Source organism: Rhinolophus ferrumequinum, chromosome 12 (assembly GCF_004115265.2).
Source record: "Rhinolophus ferrumequinum isolate MPI-CBG mRhiFer1 chromosome 12, mRhiFer1_v1.p, whole genome shotgun sequence".
NCBI classification, from domain to species: domain Eukaryota; kingdom Metazoa; phylum Chordata; class Mammalia; order Chiroptera; family Rhinolophidae; genus Rhinolophus; species Rhinolophus ferrumequinum.
The window spans coordinates 620,915-641,598 of NC_046295.1; the positions used below are offsets into that span (position 1 = coordinate 620,915).

General features: G+C 44.3%; 2 protein-coding genes across 6 annotated transcripts in view; one reads left to right on the forward strand and one right to left on the reverse strand.

The window, feature by feature from the left end:
• The window catches only part of CENPP (centromere protein P), a 237,870-nt gene extending 229,684 nt beyond the window's left edge, over positions 1-8,186 (forward strand). Inside the window, exons 6-8 of one of the 3 annotated variants that reach the window (XM_033122662.1) lie at positions 6,171-6,250; positions 7,473-7,564; positions 7,687-7,841. In XM_033122662.1, the coding sequence (XP_032978553.1) occupies positions 6,171-6,250; positions 7,473-7,564; positions 7,687-7,802 (288 nt within the window). In that variant the 3' untranslated portion in view covers positions 7,803-7,841. Of the gene's footprint in view, positions 1-6,170; positions 6,251-7,472; positions 7,565-7,686; positions 7,842-7,907 lie in introns of those variants that run through there. The other 2 variants (XM_033122661.1, XM_033122664.1) reach the window with 2 other exon arrangements.
• Positions 8,187-9,158: 972 nt separating this feature from the next.
• Positions 9,159-20,684, reverse strand: part of IPPK (inositol-pentakisphosphate 2-kinase) — a 50,673-nt gene continuing 39,147 nt past the window's right edge. For 2 of the 3 annotated variants that reach the window (XM_033123167.1, XM_033123169.1), the window contains exons 12-13: positions 12,826-12,905; positions 9,159-10,617 (exon numbers count right to left, since the gene is read on the reverse strand). In XM_033123167.1, coding sequence (XP_032979058.1) covers positions 10,392-10,617; positions 12,826-12,905 — 306 coding nt within the window. In that variant the 3' untranslated portion in view covers positions 9,159-10,391. The other variant, XM_033123170.1, reaches the window with a different exon arrangement.

Below are 20,684 nucleotides of genomic sequence, written 5' to 3' on the forward strand. Positions count from 1 at the left end.
TTGTGCTGAGTGGAGTGTGTCAGACAGAGACAGATGCAATGAGATTTCGCTTATATGTGGGATCTGAAGAACAAAATAAACAAACAAAACAGAAACAATCTCATAGATACAGAGAACATTTTGATGGTTGCCAAATGGGAGGGGGTGGGAATGGGTGAAAAGGGGGAAGGGATTAAGAAGTACAAATTGGTAGTTTCAAAATAGTCATGAGGATGTAACATAAAATATATGGAATATAGTCAATAGTATGGTAATAAGTATGTATAGTGCCAAGTGGGTACTAGACTAGTCAGAGGGATCACTGCTTAAATTATATAGATTTCTAACCACTATGCTGTACATCTAAAATTAATATAAAATAATATTGAAGGTCAACTATAACAGAAAAGTTTTAACAATGGGTCGGGGGAGTGAAGGAGAATAAGAGGTCCAAATTTCCATGTATAGAACAAGTTAAGTCATGGGGATGTAATATACAGCATGGGGAATAGAGTCAATAATATTGTGACACCGTGGTACAGTGTCAGATGGTTGCTGAACTTATCATGGTGATCACTTCCTTAGGTATATAAATGTTGAATACCTATTGTGTATACCTGACACTAATATAATGTAAGTTAGCTACATTTTAATAAAAACCTTAGAAAAAATATCATAATAGAAATATGACTTTAGCTTTACAGTACTACTCTTATATAAATATTGTAAAAAAAAAAAAAAAGCACAAGACAACTTGAAATTTCTAAAGCATCAAAGTATTTAAATCTGTATGTAAAATACTGCTGACCCTCCGCAGCTTGTTTAGCTGAGGGCTCAAAAAACTTTATATTAAACTCTCCTTGTTCAAAAAGAGAAAAGCAGTAGTTTCTAATTATGAGAAAATGAATTTTTCAATTACCCAGTTTATTTTTCTTTTATGGATCCTGCTGTTTGTTTTGTATCTGAAAGATCTTTGGCTAATCCAGAATTACAAAGATTTTTCTGCTATGTTTTCCTTCAGAACTTTTATAATTTTAGCTCTTACATTTATATTTATGATCCATCTTAAGTAAATTGTCCCCAGCACCATTTGTTGAGAAGTCTGGGATGAGTTTTTGTCCCACAGTTGAGCTCACTGATCTCACATATCTCTTGACCAGGCTGTCTTCAAGATACAAAATGTTATTACAATGTGACTGGAGCCAAGATAAATGGGGAAGGAACAATGTTTTCAACAGCGGGTGCTTGAACAATTGGATATTTACAGGCAAAAGAATGAAGTTGGACCTCTACCTCATGCCATATACAAAAATTAATTCAAAATGGATCAAAGACCCAATTTTAAAACCTAAAAATACAAAACTCTTAGAAGAAAATAGGTGTAAATCTGTGACTTTGGATTGCATTTTTTACCTGTGATTCCAAAAGCACAAGTGAAAAAAGAACAAAAATAGATAAATTGGTCTTCATCAAAATTAAAAACTTTATACAAGTGACACCATTAAGGAAGTAAAAAGACAGTCCACAGAATGGAAGAGCATTTTAGAAAACCCTGTATCTGACGAGTGATTTGTATCTAGACTATATAAAGAACTATTACAACTCAATAATAAACAGGGAAATAACTTAGTTAAAAAATAGGCAAAGGATCTGAACAAACATTTCTCCAAACGTGTACAAATGGTCAACATTTGTCTGCATGTAACGGTGTGCAACATCACTGGCCATCAGGAAAATGCAAATCAAAACCACAATGAGATACTGCCTCACACCTACTAGGATGGCTAGAATTTTAAAAAAAAAAAAAAAAAAAAAAAAAGGAAAATAACAGGTGTTGGCCAGGATGTGGAGAAATCAGAATCCTCTAACACTACGGAAGGAATTAGGGCAGTTTGGCAGTTCCTCAAGTGGTTACGTAGAGTTAGATGACCAGCAGTTCCACTCCTAGGTAGATAACCAAGAGAAATGGAAACCTGTCCACATGAAAACCTGTATACAAATGTTCATCGCAGTGTTATTCCCGACAGCCACAAAGTAGAGACCACCTGAGTGCCGCCCGGCCGATGAACAGACAAACATATCAGCATGCCCACGCAGTGGGATGGGAAGTGTTCAGCAGGGGCGTGAAGTGCTGACACACGGGTGAGCCCTGAAAACACACTTGGAGAGGCCAGTCACCAAGGCCACATTGTATGACTGATTCCATATTTATGAAATGCCTAGAACAGGGAGGTCTGTCGAGACAGAAGTAGATCCGTGGTTGTTTATGGCTGGGTGGGGAGGAGGGCGTGCTGAGGGGCTCAGGGGCGGTGGCTGAAGGGTACAGAGTTTCTTTACAGGGTGATGAAAATGCCTGGGTTTAGAAAGGGGTTGGAAATTATATAACCTTATGAATACACTGAAACCCACTGAATTATACACTTTAAAGGAGTGAATTTTGTTATGTGAATTATATCCCAATTTTCAAAAAACAAAATCACTGAATCTTTGGGAAAATACTAAAGTCAAGTAGAATTATTAGGTTGGTACAAAAGTAATTGTGGTTTGAAAGATTAAAAATAATTGCAAAAACCGCAATTACTTTTGGATACTCCAGGGTACATTTATACTCAGGATTCAAGGTTTCCCATTTGGGCTGGTACAATTGATAATGCACACGAGGCTGGTTTGCTCTAAAGCTCTGTTTAAAAATGTATTCTGTTGGGACCAGCATCCAGCAGCCATTCCAACAGCAGTGAGTCTCAGGCATACATACTACTGGGGCTGGATATTGAATTGCCAACATTCTCCTGCCACCATTTTCCTGTTAATAAACACCAGGGAGTCCTGCGTGCAAACCCCAGCCATATGGCAGGCAGCTGAATAAACAGCCGTGAAGTCGCCGCTCACGACAAGCTGCCTGGGGAAGCCGGGCCGCCTGTGCAGAGCCCGTGTCACAGACTGCACCCTGGCTTCCCAGACATGGCGAATGCACAGGCCTCCCTCCTGTTCACTTCCTTTAGGTCCCAGACATGGGCCTTGGTTTATTGGGGGCAGAATGTGAAATATAAAAGGTGCTTTTCAGATCAGGCTGATAATTTTACAACTAACCTTTTTTGGGGGCAGCTTTTTCATGGAAAGTATTCTAAACCATATTGGCCAGATCTCCTTAGCAGTGACATCCATCCTAACCCTTTCTTGGTGATTCTGCTGTCTAATACAGTAACGTAAAACTTTCAGTGGCTGTTGAAATATGCTAATCTTATGCACAAGCCCGTTTCGCATTTAGAGTTGTATCATTTTTCACAACTTTCTATCTTCTCTCTCCAAGCCACCCGTTCCCTTCCGTTGATGACACCCACTCTGTATTTCTTTTTTTTTTTTTTTTTTTTTTTTTTTTTTATTCTTTTTTATTTATTGGGGTGACAATTGTTAGTAGAATTACATAGATTTCAGTTGTGCAATTCTGAATCACATCATCCATAAATCACACTGTGTGTTCACCACCCAGAGTCAGCTCCCCTTCCATCACCGTACATTTGATCCCCCTCACCCTCATCCCCCACCCCCCAACCCCCTTACGCTCTGGTAACCACCAAATTACGTTCCCCAGATTAATTTTCAAACCCCGTGGCCATCCTGTGGTCACCGACTGCCCTCCAATCCCCTCACCTTCCCCCCCACCCCCCACTCCCCCCGCCCATCTAGCAACCCTCAGTTTTTCCTCATTGTCTCCCAAACAGTTTCTGATTAGTTCATTCACTTATTCTTTTCTTTAGAATCCGCAAATAAGTGAGATCATATGGAACTTATCTTTCTCTGTCTGACTTATTTCACTTAACATAATGTTCTCTAGATCCATCCATGTTGTTGCAAATGGTAAGATTTCTTTCTTCCTTATGGCTGCATAATACTCCATTGTATAAATGTACCACAGATTGCTTTATCCAGCAAGGCTATCATTTAAAGTTGATGGAGAGATAAAGAGCTTTCCAGAAAAAAATAAGCTAAAGGAATTTATTACCACTCTGTATTTCTAAGCAGTGACCGTGGCTAGGCTCTGCTCTTTACGTTGTCTCCCTAGGGTGCTCATCAGCTTTCTTCCTGTCTGTGTTGTGCTCTGAACATATATGAGGTCAGCAGGGAAGTGAATGAAACTGAACAAACGGGGCAATGTTGTTAATTTGTGTAAAAGGAAAGTTTCCTACATCCCTTCAAAGCTCTCTAGAAACACACTGAATGCCTTGACCTGTTCCTAATGTCAGCATTTCTACTTTTGGTGTTTGTTTTTTAAAAGAAAACCTGAACGGAGTACAGTTTATTTTTTAGTGGAAGCTTCCAATCTGTAAGTCCTCCTGTAGCTCACAGGCCTGGAGAGTCTGTGAGGGCCACTTGGAGGCTGAGCCTGCAGCCTTGGTGTCCCCTCGGGCCTCACGCTGGAGCAGGCCCAGACCACACACTGCTGCATTCCTGAGTCTTCTCTATATTCCTTACACAGTTGTCACTAATATAGAAAAGCTTGAGGTTTAAAAATCAGCCAGCACTTGCCATTTGAAACCCTAAGGTATATATTTTCAAATAAAAACTGTTGCAGTGAAATGAGACGTCGTCTGTAAGCTTAAGCCAGCCCACCCCCCCATCCCCCCACCCCCCCAGCATTTGGCCGGAACAGCTTGGGGTTTGGACGCGTTCTTGCTCCGTCGGCATCTTTCACACAGGGGTCTGAGAGCACTGGACTCTTGTGCTGGGAACAGGCTCACTGATATGTGGGTTAACCCTTTGAAAGCTATGACCCATTTTGTCCCCACGAATCCTCATTTGACAGAGCTGAGTTCACTCCACCAAATGGAAGCCTGTGGCCTCAGGGAGGCCCATCCTCTGACGCCCGCAGGCTCTGCCCTGGGTCCCATCTTGGGAGATTCTCTGACTGGCTTCTCGAGGGAGCATTTCTCAGATGAAGCAGCACCTCACTGTCCTATGGGGCCTGGAGTGGCCAGTGGCTACGTTTGGGTTTGGGTTTGGGTTTGGAACACGTGGGCCTGAGTCTGAGTTCAGCATCAGCCTACGTGCTGTTTCTGCATCAGGGCTGTGACAACAAGGAAAGAAATATGTCTCAAAAACTGATCCTAGGAACTTGCAATCTCACTCTGGATCTTAGTTTAATGGTGTCTGTCCTGTCACCCAGCCCTGCGATCTGTTCTCACAAGAACCGACTGACATTTTTCCAACAACCAATAAGATGGGGTCGCTCGTTCCTCTACCCACTGTGAACGTTCTGTTCAGATTCCCGCAAGGCTTTGTTGTTCTTCTAATGACCTGAAGGCCACGTCTAAACGCAGGTGTCAGTTCTGACATCCTAAAGATTCCTTGGCCCCGCTGTGAATGGTAGCAAGCGGCAGACATTTCCAGAATGATTATCCTACATGGGGAAAACTAGCCCTGCCTAGAAATTTGTGAAATTCCACTTCATTTCTCTGTTTCAGACAGAATGCTTTTGACTCTAAAATGGGGCAGGAGCTCATCATGAAGCTGCCTTTCCTCAAACTCATTACCCAGATCAGCGGGGGAGACGGACAGTTTGACAGGAGAGTGGGCGCCGTCTGCCCTCCGTTCGCGGCATGCAGGCCAGGCCCGTGCGGTGGCCAGGATGAGGATGGATGCGCCAGGGCCGTCGCTGTGGGGGGCCAGCCCACAGGACTCAGTCTGAAGGACTTCAGGCTAATTGCTAAAGCTCTCGAGAAAAGCAGCTGCTTCACAGCGAGAAACCGGCAGAGAGCATCACCTCAGCCATCTGGGCCTCACCTTTGTGAGTCAGTTGGACTCTGGTCACAGGGACACTCCACCGCACGACTGGCCTCAAGGACAGACCAGGGGCGGCCTCAGGTTGGAGGGGACCGAGGAGGCAGGATGGGCCTGAGCTTCAGGACTTGGGTGGATAAGCTGGTGACATCAGAAGGAAGTTGTTGTGTAACAGGCCGACACTGGGGAGTTGGCAGTGCGGCAGCCTGGAGACCATGTGGCCATGGAAAGCTCTAGAATGGCAGCGCCAGTGAGCACACGAGTGTGGATGGCCATGGCCGGGGCGCCACAATGCCATGTGCTGGACAAGTGACTGGCACGTCGACACTGAGACTTCCAGGAATGTGGAGACACAGCAGGAAGGTTCACTTCTTCTCAGTCACTTCCTCTGGGACCATTTTTTCTCCCCACAGGAGAAGTACCCAGAGGCTGTGCGCCTCCCGGAGGGGGCCTCTGCCAGCTACATGCGTGTCCAGAGCACCAGCCAGCCCGGGTGAGTGCAGGTGCCCTGTGGGCCCCGGGGCGGTCCCTGCCAGCCAAGTCCCTCCGCAGCAATCAGAGCGTTGTTTCCTGTTAAAAATGGGGATTATGGGGCCGGCCCGATGGCTCAGGCAGTTAGAGCTCCATGCTCCTAACTCCGAAGGCTGCTGGTTCGATTCCCACATGGGCCAGTGGGCTCTCAACAACAAGGTTGCCAGTTCAATTCCTCGGGTCTCGCAAGGGATGGTGGGCTGAGCCCCCTGCAACTGGCAACTGGACTTGGAGCTGAGCTGCGCCCTCCTTTTAAAAAAAAAAAAAAAAAATGGGGATTATGAATAGAGGACAAATGTAAACTACCTAAGTGACATCTTAAGAAATGTCTATGGAGTAATAACAGATAGCAGCCAATGGCAGGAAAGCAGGAGGGGGGCCTCGCTGAGGGAGGGAGCAGGGGAATGTCGGGACAGTAAATGTCTGCACAGCCATTGCTGGTCTCACTGCAGGGGTCCTTTGGGGACCAGAGAGGGAGTCCAGGAAGAGGTGGAGCGTTCTGATCAACTTATTTCAGAGAAGTTTAGAGACAGCGAGCGCTGGTCTGGGCCTTTCAGCCGCCTGCATGTGGAAAGAGTACCTGGTGTGGTGGGCGTGGTGACGGCACACGAGCGCCAGAAGATGGTGCCATAGTTACGTAGGCTTCTGGGGCTTAGCTTTTCCTAATAAATCAGTGTGCACACGTCCCCTCTGGTGCATTCATTTTCAGTGCTTAGACTCTGCTTGGTGAATGTGTGTGTTTCTGCGTTTTTCAGGGCATGAGCACTTGGGTTACTTGTCTTGTCCTACTGTTTCTACCCTTCCTGTTCGTGTCTGCAGCACACGGGGCACAGTATGTACAGCACACGGGACACATACCTAGAAATGCAGTCCCTGAATCACATTCAGGGTACATTCAGCTGTCACTGCCGAGTTCTTTTCAAAGTAGTTTATCAATTGGTATCATTTTAAGTTCCTGTTGCTCTACGTCTGTACTTCACGTGTGCCGTCACACTGACGCTCGTGGGTACAAGACAGTATCTCCTGTCGTCTTCGTTTCTATTTTCCTGTTTGTTTGTGATATCTAATGGGCCACTCGTCCTCATCCATGGGTGATGCCTTCAGGAGCAGGCCGTGTCCTCCCACCGCAGTTTACTCTCTCCACCAGGTGTCTAAGGCACTTAGTCATGGATCGTACCTTTCAGGTTTGAACTAGTGATCGTGTGGAGGATACAGACAGATGAAGAAGGGAAGGTTGTGCCGAAGCTGGATCTTCTCACCAAAGTGCCACGTCAAGGTAGGCGGGGCCCATAGGTGTTCTGGTGATAACGTGCCCGACAGACACGCCTACTTGTGTTATCTGGTCTTACATGGCAAGAATCAGAAGTTGAAATCTCATTATTGTGCATTTTATATCAGGTTTTAAATTGTTTTTATCACTGATCACTCAAAAAGCACATGTGGGGCATTACGGCCCCAAGACCCTCCTGCCCGGATGCACGGGGGTGGCCTGTCTGCCTTTGGCTCACAGGTGAGTGAGTGCTTCACTCCCGATCCCCACACAGTCCCTTCAGGGCGGCCAGTCAGGGAGGACAGAGGGGTCTCAGGGACGTCTCTTAGCCAGTTTGTTTTCTTTACAGCCCTGGAGCTGGACAAGAAGGGAGTTGTAGAAACTGCTGCTGTCGGCTTCCGAGCCCTGCTGAGCGTGCTGGGCATTGAGGCCGCTCTGGAGAGCCTGCTGAGCGTGCTCTGCATGGAGCACGGCGGCCAGTCCCCACAGTGAGCCGCGCACTGACTGGCAATGCTTGCTGTCTCCTGCTTAGAAGACACACCTTTAGAACATGTTGTCTGTGCAGTTGCCAAATTATAACTAAACTGTTGGGACATGAAAAATAAATACAGCTATTTAAATGCAAAATGCCAAACAAGTGATGTGGAGTGTATTTTTTTAAAAAGTTAGTATTTGAGAAAGTCCAGGAGTGGGTGTGTGTCTTTGGACTCGAGAGCTGTGCCCCCAGCCCCACCCAACTCCCAGTCTGAGGGCGGAGGCAGCCGCCCACCACCTGGGGCTCCTGGAGCCTCATTTCATGGACACTCCTCAGACCCCCAGGAGACGTGCCCCAACCCCACCGCCAGCAGAAACCACTGGAAAGCAGCACTTGGAGGCATTCACAGCACCTCTCAGCATATCCTCTGCTGTTCACCCTTCGTGGTGGTACAAAAAGTGAAACAGGAGCTTAGAAAAGGCAGTGAGAGTGCAGACTAGTGCCCATTGCACGGGGCCTCGGACCCTGGCCCCTGCACAGGGCTTAGTCCTCACCGCTGACCGACTTCAGTCACCCACTGGAAATGTTACAACTGCTGACAACACGGCATCAGTGGAACGAATACCACCGGCTGGTGAGAGGCTGTGGTGGGGTGAGTACAGCAAAAGGTGGTACCCAGACTGCCTGGCAGGGGTGCCCAGCTAGCTCCTTTCCCCCCAAGTTTCAGACTGTCCAGCCAGGACAGCCCGGGGGCCGCCCAGCCCACCTCCTTGAGCGGCCAGGGTACCAGAGCTCTGTGCACAGGGACCCGGGGGCCTTTGCGCATTTCAGTGCCGGGCCTGACCGGGTCCTACCCACCCTACCCCCACCCCAGACCAGCCACATGAAACATCCTCCAGCCAAACCAACACTTCCCTCCCCACGCTCCAGCCTGTGACCTGCCCGTGGGAACGCAGCTCCACGCATGTCCTTGCAAGTGGAGCCTCCAAAGCCCCCAGGTCCCAACACTCTCACAGAGACGAGGCGTGTGTCATTTCAGTAGCTACCTGACCCTCCGAGTATAGACGTAAGAAGTAAATGTTAGGACACAATTGAAGAATAAATTTTAGACGAGCTGACTTGATTCAAACAAGTGTAATTCTCAAGTTATCGCAAAATTCCCCACAAAAATGTACAATCAGCAAAATAGTTTCATTTTTCATGTAACATTTTCATATAATTCCATGGTTTCACTAATATTATAATATGTTACAATAAGCCTTCATTAGTCCTTCAAAATGATGATATAAATAACCAATCTGTACAACCTACCATAGAATAAAAAAACCGAAGCCAAGATCCCCAGCAGTTTTCATAGCAGCCAGGCACACCTTTGGTGACCCTGCGGCGCCAGCCAGGAGTTGTGCAGAAACAAGGCCTTGGGCAGCCGGCAGGGAGGTGGCCCAGCACCACTCGAGGCTGCAAACACCACACATCTCAGTAAGACCAGGGGAGGAACAGGCACAGGGAGGCGGGAAAAGTCTGGCTCTCACAGAACTGGCTGAGGTTCCCCAAACACCCCAAAATGCCAGGAACACAGAGCTGGAAGGAACACAGCAGCCGTGATACCCGCCCTGAGCGTAGCCGCTCAGTGTCGCAGCCGCTTCCAGCTTCCACAGCAGCAGTTTCAGGGGGGAAAGAACGCCTGGTCTCCCCTAAAGTTAGAAATAAAGTCATTCAGCAAAAAACAGAACAAAAGAATGGAAGTCAACGCTCAAATGAGTGGTGTCACCCCTGACCTGAGTCCAGCCATCCCTGCTGGGCCTGTGCAGAGTGGGGGGCCTGGCACCTCTCGAGGGACCCGAGTCACACTGCTCAGAAGCGACATCTTCACCAACACCCATCGCTCTGCAGCAGGGAACCACCGAACCTGTGCTGACGTGTGGCTTCATTAAAAAAGTGACCAAGTAACTCAGCCGGGAAAGTTCCAGTAGTATCCATGTTTTCTTAAAAGTCCAAACTAACATGTACGTGACGATTCAAGTTTTCTATGCTGGGAGCCTGGTGGGAGGAGATCCAACTCTCGGGTCTTACGATAAGGCTGTTGCTTTAGAGAGTGGACAGGAGCCCTGGGCAGGAGGGAGGGCTGCCCAGCGTGGCCTCCAGGGACAGCCCCCCACAGGGCTCACGTGACATTCCTTGTCCCGGGAGATGTTCCTAGTGCTCTTCCATTCCATGTCTCCCAGAAATAGTCCCACCTGAACAGTGGTTAAAAAGCAAAAACATTCACAGCAAAATTCACCCAACACAAGAGAAAACAGCTCTATCTTTCACCCTTCACATTCCATGTTCAAGTTTCAAAGACACCACAGGGAAACACTAGACCTTATGGAGAACCAGTGTGCAGTCTTCGCTTTCCTTGAACCTGGTGGGCACCCTGGTGGCGTCGGCGGTGCGCACAGCCTTGGAGTAGTAGTTGACTATCTTGCTGTCCAGTTTGTACTGATGAGGGATACTCTCGTAGGGCTTGAGGTCGAGGTCCAGCACAGACACGGAGAAGGCAAACCTGGACCTGGACGACGGGACGACAGGCCTTTGATCGGAGCTGGAAGCAGAAAAGCAATTTCAGACCCCCAGGTGCTATCATCGCCACTCAGAGCGCGTCCACACACCCCCGTCTAGTTGTACTGAGAGCTTCTGTGGTGACACCCGCCACCCAACTCGATGGAGGGGCTTAAAGTGTGGAAAGGTGGGAAAACAATTGTGTACAACACGCAAATTGCTGTTCTCCATAGCCCAGCAGTATACGTGAATGCTGAAAAGGTGACTCTTTCATGGGCCAGGCATTACAGAACCTAAGGAAAAGCACAGAGTAGGTCTGGCGATTCACAGCCAAATGGACAAAGTGCCAAGACAGACTCCTGTCCACGCCTCCCCATGTCTGTGAGACCTGAGCTCCTCTCTGCTTTTTCACGTGGGGACAGAGCTGGTTTCGTGCTTTCTTCTCAAATCATACCTCCGGTGTTTTGTATTTTGTTCCATAGGGCTTAGTTTTGTGGTTTCGCTAAACATCAGAATAGTCATATGCTTGTAACAAAATATAAACAACTGCTTGTACTTAAAAGCACGTGCAGACCAATTGTGAATTTTGTGCTGAGTGCTGCGGCCCACGGAGCTGTGTGTTCTCAGCGCGCAGTCTGCACACGGGCGGCTGGTTACAGGCATTAGGTGAGTGCAGTGTGGCTGCAGGAACGAGTCCGGAGTCCTGGTTTCCTCATGCCCACTACTATTTAACTAGTAGTAAGAAATCATTAAAATAACAAATCAAGTGAACAACACACCAACTTCAAAAGCTCCTGCCTGGGAGAGAAGGCCGCCGAACACAGTCCTGCTCTGATGACGCTCATTGAGGCCTAGACTCTGGCTTAATTCTTGCTCCAAAATACAGCTGACAGGAAGAACGAATTCAGGCCTCGTTGCTGGGCTCTTAAGTTCCTCCTGAACAGCAGAGAGCACGTTTGCAAATCAAGGTCTTGCTTCGTAGTCTCCTCTCTAAGCCTAAAACCTGAGCTCCCTGCAGCTGGGCTTGGGACAAGCCACGTCTCCAGCCCTCGACAGGGCCACACATTTTAAAGGAAACCTCAATTTCTCACTTGAGAACCAGCACCCAACAAAATGACGTGAACACACACAGAGGCTGGTCACAGCCCCCTGTGAGCCCAGGGTGAGGCTCCTGACGCCTGAACGCTTTGCCACCCCGGGGCTGAGACAGGTGCCCTGTGGCTCCGAACGTTTTCGACACGTGTCCCCACTCCTCTCCCAACGTGCCAGTTTCTCCTGAGGGTCTCAGGGCCCCAGGTCCTCAGCCAGCCCCTCACGTTTCCACAGCCAAACTGCGTCCTGGCCTCAAGCAGGGTGGCATCTGTGTGGTTTTCTCTCATCCAACACTAGCTTAATCCAGTGAAGATTCCTCATAGCTAAGCACTGGGGGCATTTTCTTCAGAGATAACAGGAGTTTCCAACAAAACAGAACAACCTTTTTTTGTATTTCATACATGTCCCTGCGTAGCTCCTATCAGAAAATGGACAATTCTGTGCCTGCCAGGAAGCAGGACTCCTGGGAATGTGTAGTTCAAAAACATCAGAAAAACAGGTGGCTGGAAGCCAGTGACAAGGTCATCTTGACCCAGGATCATTTGCCAGAAGGATGCAAAACATTCCACAAATGTTCTGTCCACAAATGTGTGTGAGGTTCTGCACCCTGCAGATCAGCACTGAGACTGCCATCTAATTACTAAGGTTCCCAGGTTCAGTCTGAATTCCTAAAAACAGCGGGGAGGAGACTGGATGACAGTGCCGTCTAGGGCGAGGGGCTGCAAGCAGGAGGCAGAAGGGGCATGTGCTGTTTCAAAGGCTTTGAAATGGCTGGAGGCCGGCACCTCAGGCCTGGCCGAGGGGAGGAGAAGGCCCACGGGAGCCTCTCTCAGGCCCTGCCGCCCGGACAGGAGCTCGGTGCTGCCTGAGAGAGAAAGGGGTGCATACTACAGGGTCCAAAGTGCTTCTGAGTCCTCAGGGTATTTTCTTAGAAAATAAAAGTAATCTTCAAGTTAGTAGAAAAATCTTTTAAAACTGTTCTCCATAAACGGCTTTTTGACTCAATTACAAGTGTCTAGAGAGCAAGAGTTAGTAACCGGCATGACATCAAGTAGCCTGGGCTCAGCCTCGGTTAATGAAAGGGACCCTGCCTGGGGCTCTGAATGGTGGGGGCACCCTGTCAGACCACAGACGGCGTGCGACAGCGGGGGCGCCTCACCTCGCATCCTGCAGACAGGGGGACAGCGCGATCATGATGGAGCAGTCCTTCGCAGTCATGGCGACCCGGTACTGCTGCACCTGTGGGGGGGACAGGTGAGGTGGGGGGCCTGCCAACCTGCCGCCTGACCTCGCTGCGAGCAGCCTATCGGCCGCGACCCCAAGCCCGGGGACGAGGCCTTGTCTTCCGCAAGGCAATCACCTTAGGAAAGGAGCTTAAGATGCTTCGGCTGCTGCTGAGCAAGCACCGCTCCCACCTCAGCGTGGCGGCACACCCACGTCCCCCAAGGCCTGCTCGGAGCGAGAGAACCTACCTCAGGTCACATGGCGCGCCAGAGTGTCATGCAGCCTCCTAGAATGACGCCAGAGGGGTCACCGAACTGTGTGTTAAGTCACTTCATGCCTCACAGTGACCCACAGGCAGACACTGCTAGTGTCCTGGCTTACGGATGAGGAAACAGACACAGGGCAACCTTCCGCTCTGCACTGCCAGATACACCAGGACAGGACTCACACCCAGGCGTCTGGGCTCTGAAGCTTGTGGTGTCCGAGCACAGGCAGGTGGGTCCACACTGACCCAGGATGACCCCCACCAGGGCTGTCGCCTCACACCGCATAGTCTGCAAGTCCTGACGTGTAAGACCATGTGTGTGCTCACATGTGTGTCACAGACAGCGAGGAGCTTGGCACTTCTCCCCTTCTTTTTTGAACTTTCATGTATCATTTGAATTTTTTTAGATTGAATAGCTCTCACTTTTACAAAAATAAACTAGTTCCCAAAAAGTAAGTGGGCCTTACACATTATCACTGGCCCCAACATTTTTGTGATGTCTCCCTTTCAGTCGTCCCCCTACACGTCACTCAATTAGGAGGACCCGTGCTGAGAAAACATCCAAGCTTTACCGCCCACACACAGGACTGTCCAGGAAGGGCTGGGGGCCCCCAGGTTTGTGTTCTCCAGGCCTAAGGACTGCTCTGCTCGGGGCCTGCAAAACCTTTCGAAAGAAAAAGTGTCTCCTCTCCTTCCACTACTCATGTAGCTAAGAAATCAGATATTTCACAAAATATGCAAAACTCAGTCCTAAAGAATTAAAGAGATAAATATAAAAAATGAAGTCTAAAATATTTACTTTGTCCTAATATGCAAGACATATAACCCAGAAGCCATGAAAGACTGAAAGATTTGAATACCTAAAAACTAAAATCTTTTTATATGACATAGTCGTAATTCAAATGTAAAAGACCTGTGAAAGAATGGGAGAAAATATTTGAAATCTGTAAGAATATATAAAGTGCTAGAGCAGTACGGAAAAAGAAAAGTATCCAAAAGATACGGACCAAATAAATTGACCAAAGGCAAAAAATAGCCAATAAAGATATGAAAAGATGCCCAACCTTATTAGTAATAAAGAAAATGCAAATTCTAACAGTGAAATATTTTTCACTCATCAGATGGACAAAACTAGAAACATACAGAGGGTGCCAAAAAATGTATACACATTTTAAGAAAGGAAAAACTGTATTAAAATTGTAATAGTCAATATATACCGATAACAAAAGGTGAATACAAGTCACGTTTGACTTCTGCAATTACAAGAGGTGCTCAAAGTGGTTACCATCAGTGTCCAGACACTTCTCATTACGGCAAACTACTAATTGAGCAACATTGACCAAAGTGTCCACTTGTATACGTTTTTTGGCACCCCAAGTTTATACATATACCAGACATAGAATGAAAGGGTTAGACTTGGAGTAATGCTGGACTATGTAATTGGGCTGAGGTCAACTAGGAAAAGCTGAACAAAATATTGAAAACAAGCTTAAAGGCAGAGCTAAGAAGACCAGGGGGAAGACAAAGACATTTGGATATTTTTGTCCAGGAAGGGGAGTGACAATTCTGAAAAGTCGGCCAAGAGACACTTTTAACCAACCTCCAGGACTATGGGGACAGTAACCATGATGAACCTCCTCTTTGGCTGAGTACCCAAAATGCTGCGCCTTAAGATTAAGTCAGCCAGAAGTCCACAGGCCTTACAGGACCTGCCGCTTTGTTTTAAAGACATCAGTCATCAAACTGAGTTAAGACGAAAGACATCAGTCATCAAACTGAGTTAAGACGACCTCAGCTTGCTAGTGCTTCCTAGGCCCTTGGCAGAAGCAGACCTAAAATTCTCTCTGGAAGAAGCTATCATCCTAGGCATCAAATTATTTCTAAAATAACTGTACAAATATAATTTCTGACACACAAGCAAAAATATCTAAGCACAAAACAAGATGATATGAATGAAAACCAGCAAAACAACGACAAACACAATAGTAGAGATACATATGGACTCTAGCTATTGGAGGGGCCAGACACACATGCTGCTCTGCTCAAAAAATAAAAGACAAAATGGAGGACTTCAAAGAAAGACTGGAGACTATAAAAATGAACCGTTTGGGGGCGGCTATGGCTTAGTTGGTTAGAGCGCAGTGCTCATAACACCAACGTCACAGGTTCGATTTGCACATGGGCCAGTGAGCTGCACCCTCCACAACTAGATTTGAAATGACTTGACTTGGAGCTGATGGGTGCTGGGGAAAAACACCCTTCCCCAAAATTCACTAATAAAAATTTAAATAAATAAATAAAAATAAATAAAATTTATAAAAAAAATAAATGAACCGTTTGGAAATTCTAGAACCAAAAATGATAAAAGTCAATATTAAGAATTCAACAGGTAGTTTTAACAGCAGATTAGGGAAAAACTGAAGAGATTTGCTAAACGGAAATATATAAATATATATATCTAGCTACCATGAAGCATGGACAAGAAAACAGCTGGAAAACATCGAGCAAGGGGCATGAGACAGAAGATAAAGAAAATGTGTTTAATATACATGTAATTAGAAGAAGAAGAGAGGAAATGGGCAGGAACAAAATTTGAAAAAGTTAAAGCCAAAGATTATCCAAAACTGAGGAAAGAAATCAAGTCACAGATTCAAGAACAAGCTCATACATGTCACCAAATAAAAACTACGAATGAAACACCAGCAGCCCTGCACTAAGGGAACATAAAATGGTGTTCTTCATTCTGCAGACAAAAACAGAATGATTTCAGATATAAGTTCAGAGATGCAGGGCAGAGAGAAGGGCAATGCAAGAGGTAACTAGGTGGGCAATGGACACCGACTGTACAAAGCAGTAACAATGTCTTCCTGAGTTTAAAATAATCCACAGCAACTACAGCAGCATAAGTAGGAGTAATAGTAAAGTGTACTCTCAGAACTTTGCATTGTCCCAGAAGAGAGTACAGGTACTAAACAATGTTAAGTGAACAGCTTGCCACAATGGCTAGGATAAACCACTAAAACAAAAATAAAAGACTCTATAACTTTCAAACTAACAGAGTGGGGAAATGGAATGATTAAAGTAAAATAAAACAAAAACCCAGGAAACAATAAGAGAGAAAAAGAAATCTAAAACAGGTGGGAAAAATTAAAAGGTTTAAGCCCAAGTATACTCGTAAGTCCAGATAATAACAAAGACACAATGTCAGAATGGACTGAAAACCAAACCATACCTTAAATACAAAGACACAGAAGATTAAAAATAGATGAAAAATAAAAAAGATATACAATGCAAGCTTTAACCAAAAGAATCTAGAGAAATTGCACTAATATCAGACAAAGGAAACTTTAAGATAAAATGTATTACCAGAGATGAAAACACTGAAAATGATAAATGACACTTGAAAATGAAAAATTCAATTCACCAGGAAGATGTAACAATTCTAAACATTAAGACACCTGACAATATAGCCTCAAAATAAATAGGAAGAAACAGAAAAATCCATAAAGTTTCAAAACATCCTTCTTATGTAATAAGCAAACAGTGAAATCAGTAAGATTATACAAGATCTGAGTAACAATTAATTTGACCTAATGGGCACAACAATTTCAGAAGATGCCTGCTTTTCAAGTACATACACCTAGAAGCACTTTTCAAAACAAATTAGTCAATAAAGCAAGTCACAAAAAATTTCCATGGACAACAGAGAGTATGTTCTCTGATTACAATGCAATTTTAACTCAATAAAGATAATAAGAATCCCCACATTTGGTAATTAATTCTCTTTTAAATACTTGCATGGGTCAAAGGAGAAATCTTAATAGTAATCACAGTATATTTTAATTGAATTACATTGAAAACCCTATAGAATGTAGCTAAAGCCATGTTTACAGGAAAATATATAGCTTTAAGTAGACATTTTAGGAAAAAAAAAAGGCCAAAACTTAATTATGTAAACATTCATATCAGGAAAAAGTTATAGAAGGAACAAGTTATCCAAAGAAATAAGAAAAAGGATATAATTAAAAGTAGAAATCAATGAAATAGAAAATCATACAGTAAAAAAGGATCATAATTTAATTTTTATAAAACTAACTTGATAAAGTCTTGGTGGGATGGATTAAGAGGAGAAAACAAATGCCTTATATCATTTGTCAGGAATAAAAGATCTTATAAAACAGTAAAAGAATACTACAAAAAATATGCCAAAAGTTTGAAAATTTTAGATAAAACAGAAAAATTTCTACAAAAATGTGACTTCCAAAACTGACAAAAGAAGAAAGAGAAAATCTGAAATTGAGATCACAATTTAAAATTTTCCTACTGTGGCCCAGATGGTTTCACCTGTGATTCTACAAAATATTTAAGGAAGAAATAATGTCTTCACCTCTTCCAGAGAAAAGAAAATGAGGAAATACTCTTCAAATATTTTATGACAGTCATACCCTTGATACCAAGACCTAACAGAGACATTATGAAATAAACATATATGCAAAAAATCCTAAGCAAAATATTAACAAACCAAATATATAATATATAAAAAAATGAAACCAATTGTACAGTTAACCACATTAACAGAAAATAAAAGACATGTTCATCTCAATATCACATATTTAATAAATGCAGTTAAGCAATTATCTGAGAATAAATTTAATAAGATAAATGACCTCTCTAAAGACAATCATAAAATGTTTTTACTAGATCTTAAATTAAACACCTAAAAATGTAGCAAACGCCCATGGTAGAAGGCTTAGTATTATATTGATGTCCACCCTTAGGGATAATTTTAATGCGAAACCAATAAAAATCCCAATAATTTTGTTGTTGCTTTCCTTTGTGAAACTGAACAAGTTGATTCTAAGATTTATGTAGACAAGCAAAAGGTCAAGAAGAGCCAAGGCATTTATGAAAGGAAAGACATTCTTGAAGAAGAAGGTAGAAGGATTTGTTCCACTTGGTATAAAGACTTGTTATGACTCTACAGTGATCAGTACAATTCCTATGATTCTGGGAGAAACCCCTGTGAAAATAAAATAAAGCCCTACATCATGCCATACCAAAATCAATTGCGGATGGTTACCCACCAAATATGAGAGGCAAAACAACAAAGTTTCTAAAATATCTGTAGGTCTTTAAGTTAAATAAAAGAGAAAGACTTAAAAGGAAAACTGATGTAAATCAAACTACCTTAAAATTATGAATTTGCCTTCTTAGAAGGACTCCATTACGAGGTAAAACAGCAAGCTACAGGCTCTCTGTAGCACATACATCTGACAGTGGGCTTCTATCCAAATACATAAAGAACTCCTTCAAATCAATAAGAAAATGACAGACAACCCTACACTGGGCAAGAGACTTAAATAGGTACATCACAAAAAAGAAAATGCAAATGGCCAATAAACTTAAGCAAAGGTGCTTAATCTCATTACCACAACGAGCCACCGCTGCACACACACCAGAATGGCTAAAGTTAAAAAGGCCCACAACCAAGAGATAGAGAGGGTATAGGGCAACGAGAACCCCCCTGGCCTGTTGTAGGGAATGGAGACAGGAGGCCTGTTCTGCAGTGTCTGCTAAAGCTCAATACGCTCAGCCCACTGGCCTAGAAATGCTACTGCTAGGAACGTATCTAACAGAAATGTGTGCACAGGTACACCAACAGATCTGCGTAAGAATGTCCACTGAAGCTTTATTCCTAACAGCCCCAAACCGGGAACAACCCAAATGGCCTCCAGCAGTAGAATGGATAAACTGTAGTAGACGCGCTCGATGGGTCTACCATAAGGCGGTCCAAATGTGGAAGTGCTGGCAGTGGCGTGAGTGCCTCTCCTAAGTGTTACATGCAGTTAACACAAAGACATGAGAGCTGTACACACGATCCCATATATAAAGTTCAAAAACAGCAATCTAGACTGTAGGGATACAAGTCAATACAATAGTTAACTGCAGGGAGAAAGGAAAGGAATAACTAGACGTGAAACCAACAGGGGTTCTGGTCGGCCGCCAGGGCTCCATATCGGGACCTAACTAGTAGTTCCACAAGGGACTGTTTGTGACAAATCATTGAGCGGTACATTTTTTTCTGTGCACTTTGCTGTGTGCTATGTTTTACAATACAAATGGTTAATGAAAACAAAAGCTTAGAAAATTAAAAATTTAAATACTAGTAATACTTATCTAGTGTTTTTGAGGGCATGAAAGAACCAAGGGCCCTCAATGTTTGCAAGAAGGAACGAGAACTGGCAAAATCTTTTTGGGAGGACAGTATGACAGAATCTATCAAAAATAAACCCAGAAGTACAAAATTGTGCATGTCAACATTATCTTTAACAGTAACAACTTCAAACAACATCCAAATAAATGACAATGTTATATGGGGTCTGACAATTAAGTACACGAACTTGTTGCAATGATGTTGCTAACCTTTCTTGATATCAGAGGGATTATTAATTATGAATTTGTACCAACTGGACAAACAAGTTAACCAGGTTTACTATTTGGAAGTGCTGAAAAGGTTCCATTGAAAACTTAGACCACCTGAACTTTTCGCCAACAGTTCATGGCTCTTGCATCACGACAATGCACCAGCTCACACGGCACTGTCTGTGAGGGAGTTTTTAGCCCGTAAACAAATAACTGTATTGGAACACCCTCCCTACTCACCTGATCTGGCCCCCAGTGACTTCTTTCTTTACCCAAAGATAAAGGAAATGTTGAAAGGAAGACATTTGTATTGGAACGCCCTCCCTGCTCACCTGATCTGGCCCCCGATGACTTCTTTCTTTACCCAAAGATAAAGGAAATGTTGAAAGGAAGACATCTGGATGACATTCAGGACCTCAAGAGTAATACGATGACAGCTCTGACGGCCATTCCAGAAAGAGTTCCAAAATTGCTTTGAAGGGTTGACTAGGTGATGGTGTCGGTGCATAGCTTCCCAAGAGGAGTACTTTGAAGGTGACCATAGTGACATTCAGCAATGAGGTATGTAGCTCTTTTTCTAGGATAAGTTCACGAACTAAGTTGCCCAACCTTGTACATACTAAAGAGAAAAACACAAATCCGCAAAGTAACAAAGCGCAACATACACCAAGCAGGATAAATAAAAAGTACACAACACCTAATCACATTGCACTAAAACGTCAAATAACTAGAGAAAGAGAAAACATTAAAAGCAGCCATAGAGAAAAACAAAAGTCACCTCCTGAGAAAGGACAGGTAGACTGACAGAAGACATCTCCGCAGCAACATCCAGTCAGATGATGTTACATAAAATGGTTAAATGTTAGGAGAAAAACAAACATTTAACCCTTTCTTTGTACCCAGAAAAAAACTGCCTTTTAAGACTGTGACAATAAACATATCCAGATAAACAGAATTTACCAAAATACTTTCACTAATGTAACTTCTAAAGGATATACTTCAGAAAAAGAAGAAAAACTAGAAACAATTATTGGCCAATAAATTAAACAACTTAGATGAAATGGACAAATTCCTAAAAGACACAAACTACTAAAACAGACTCATGG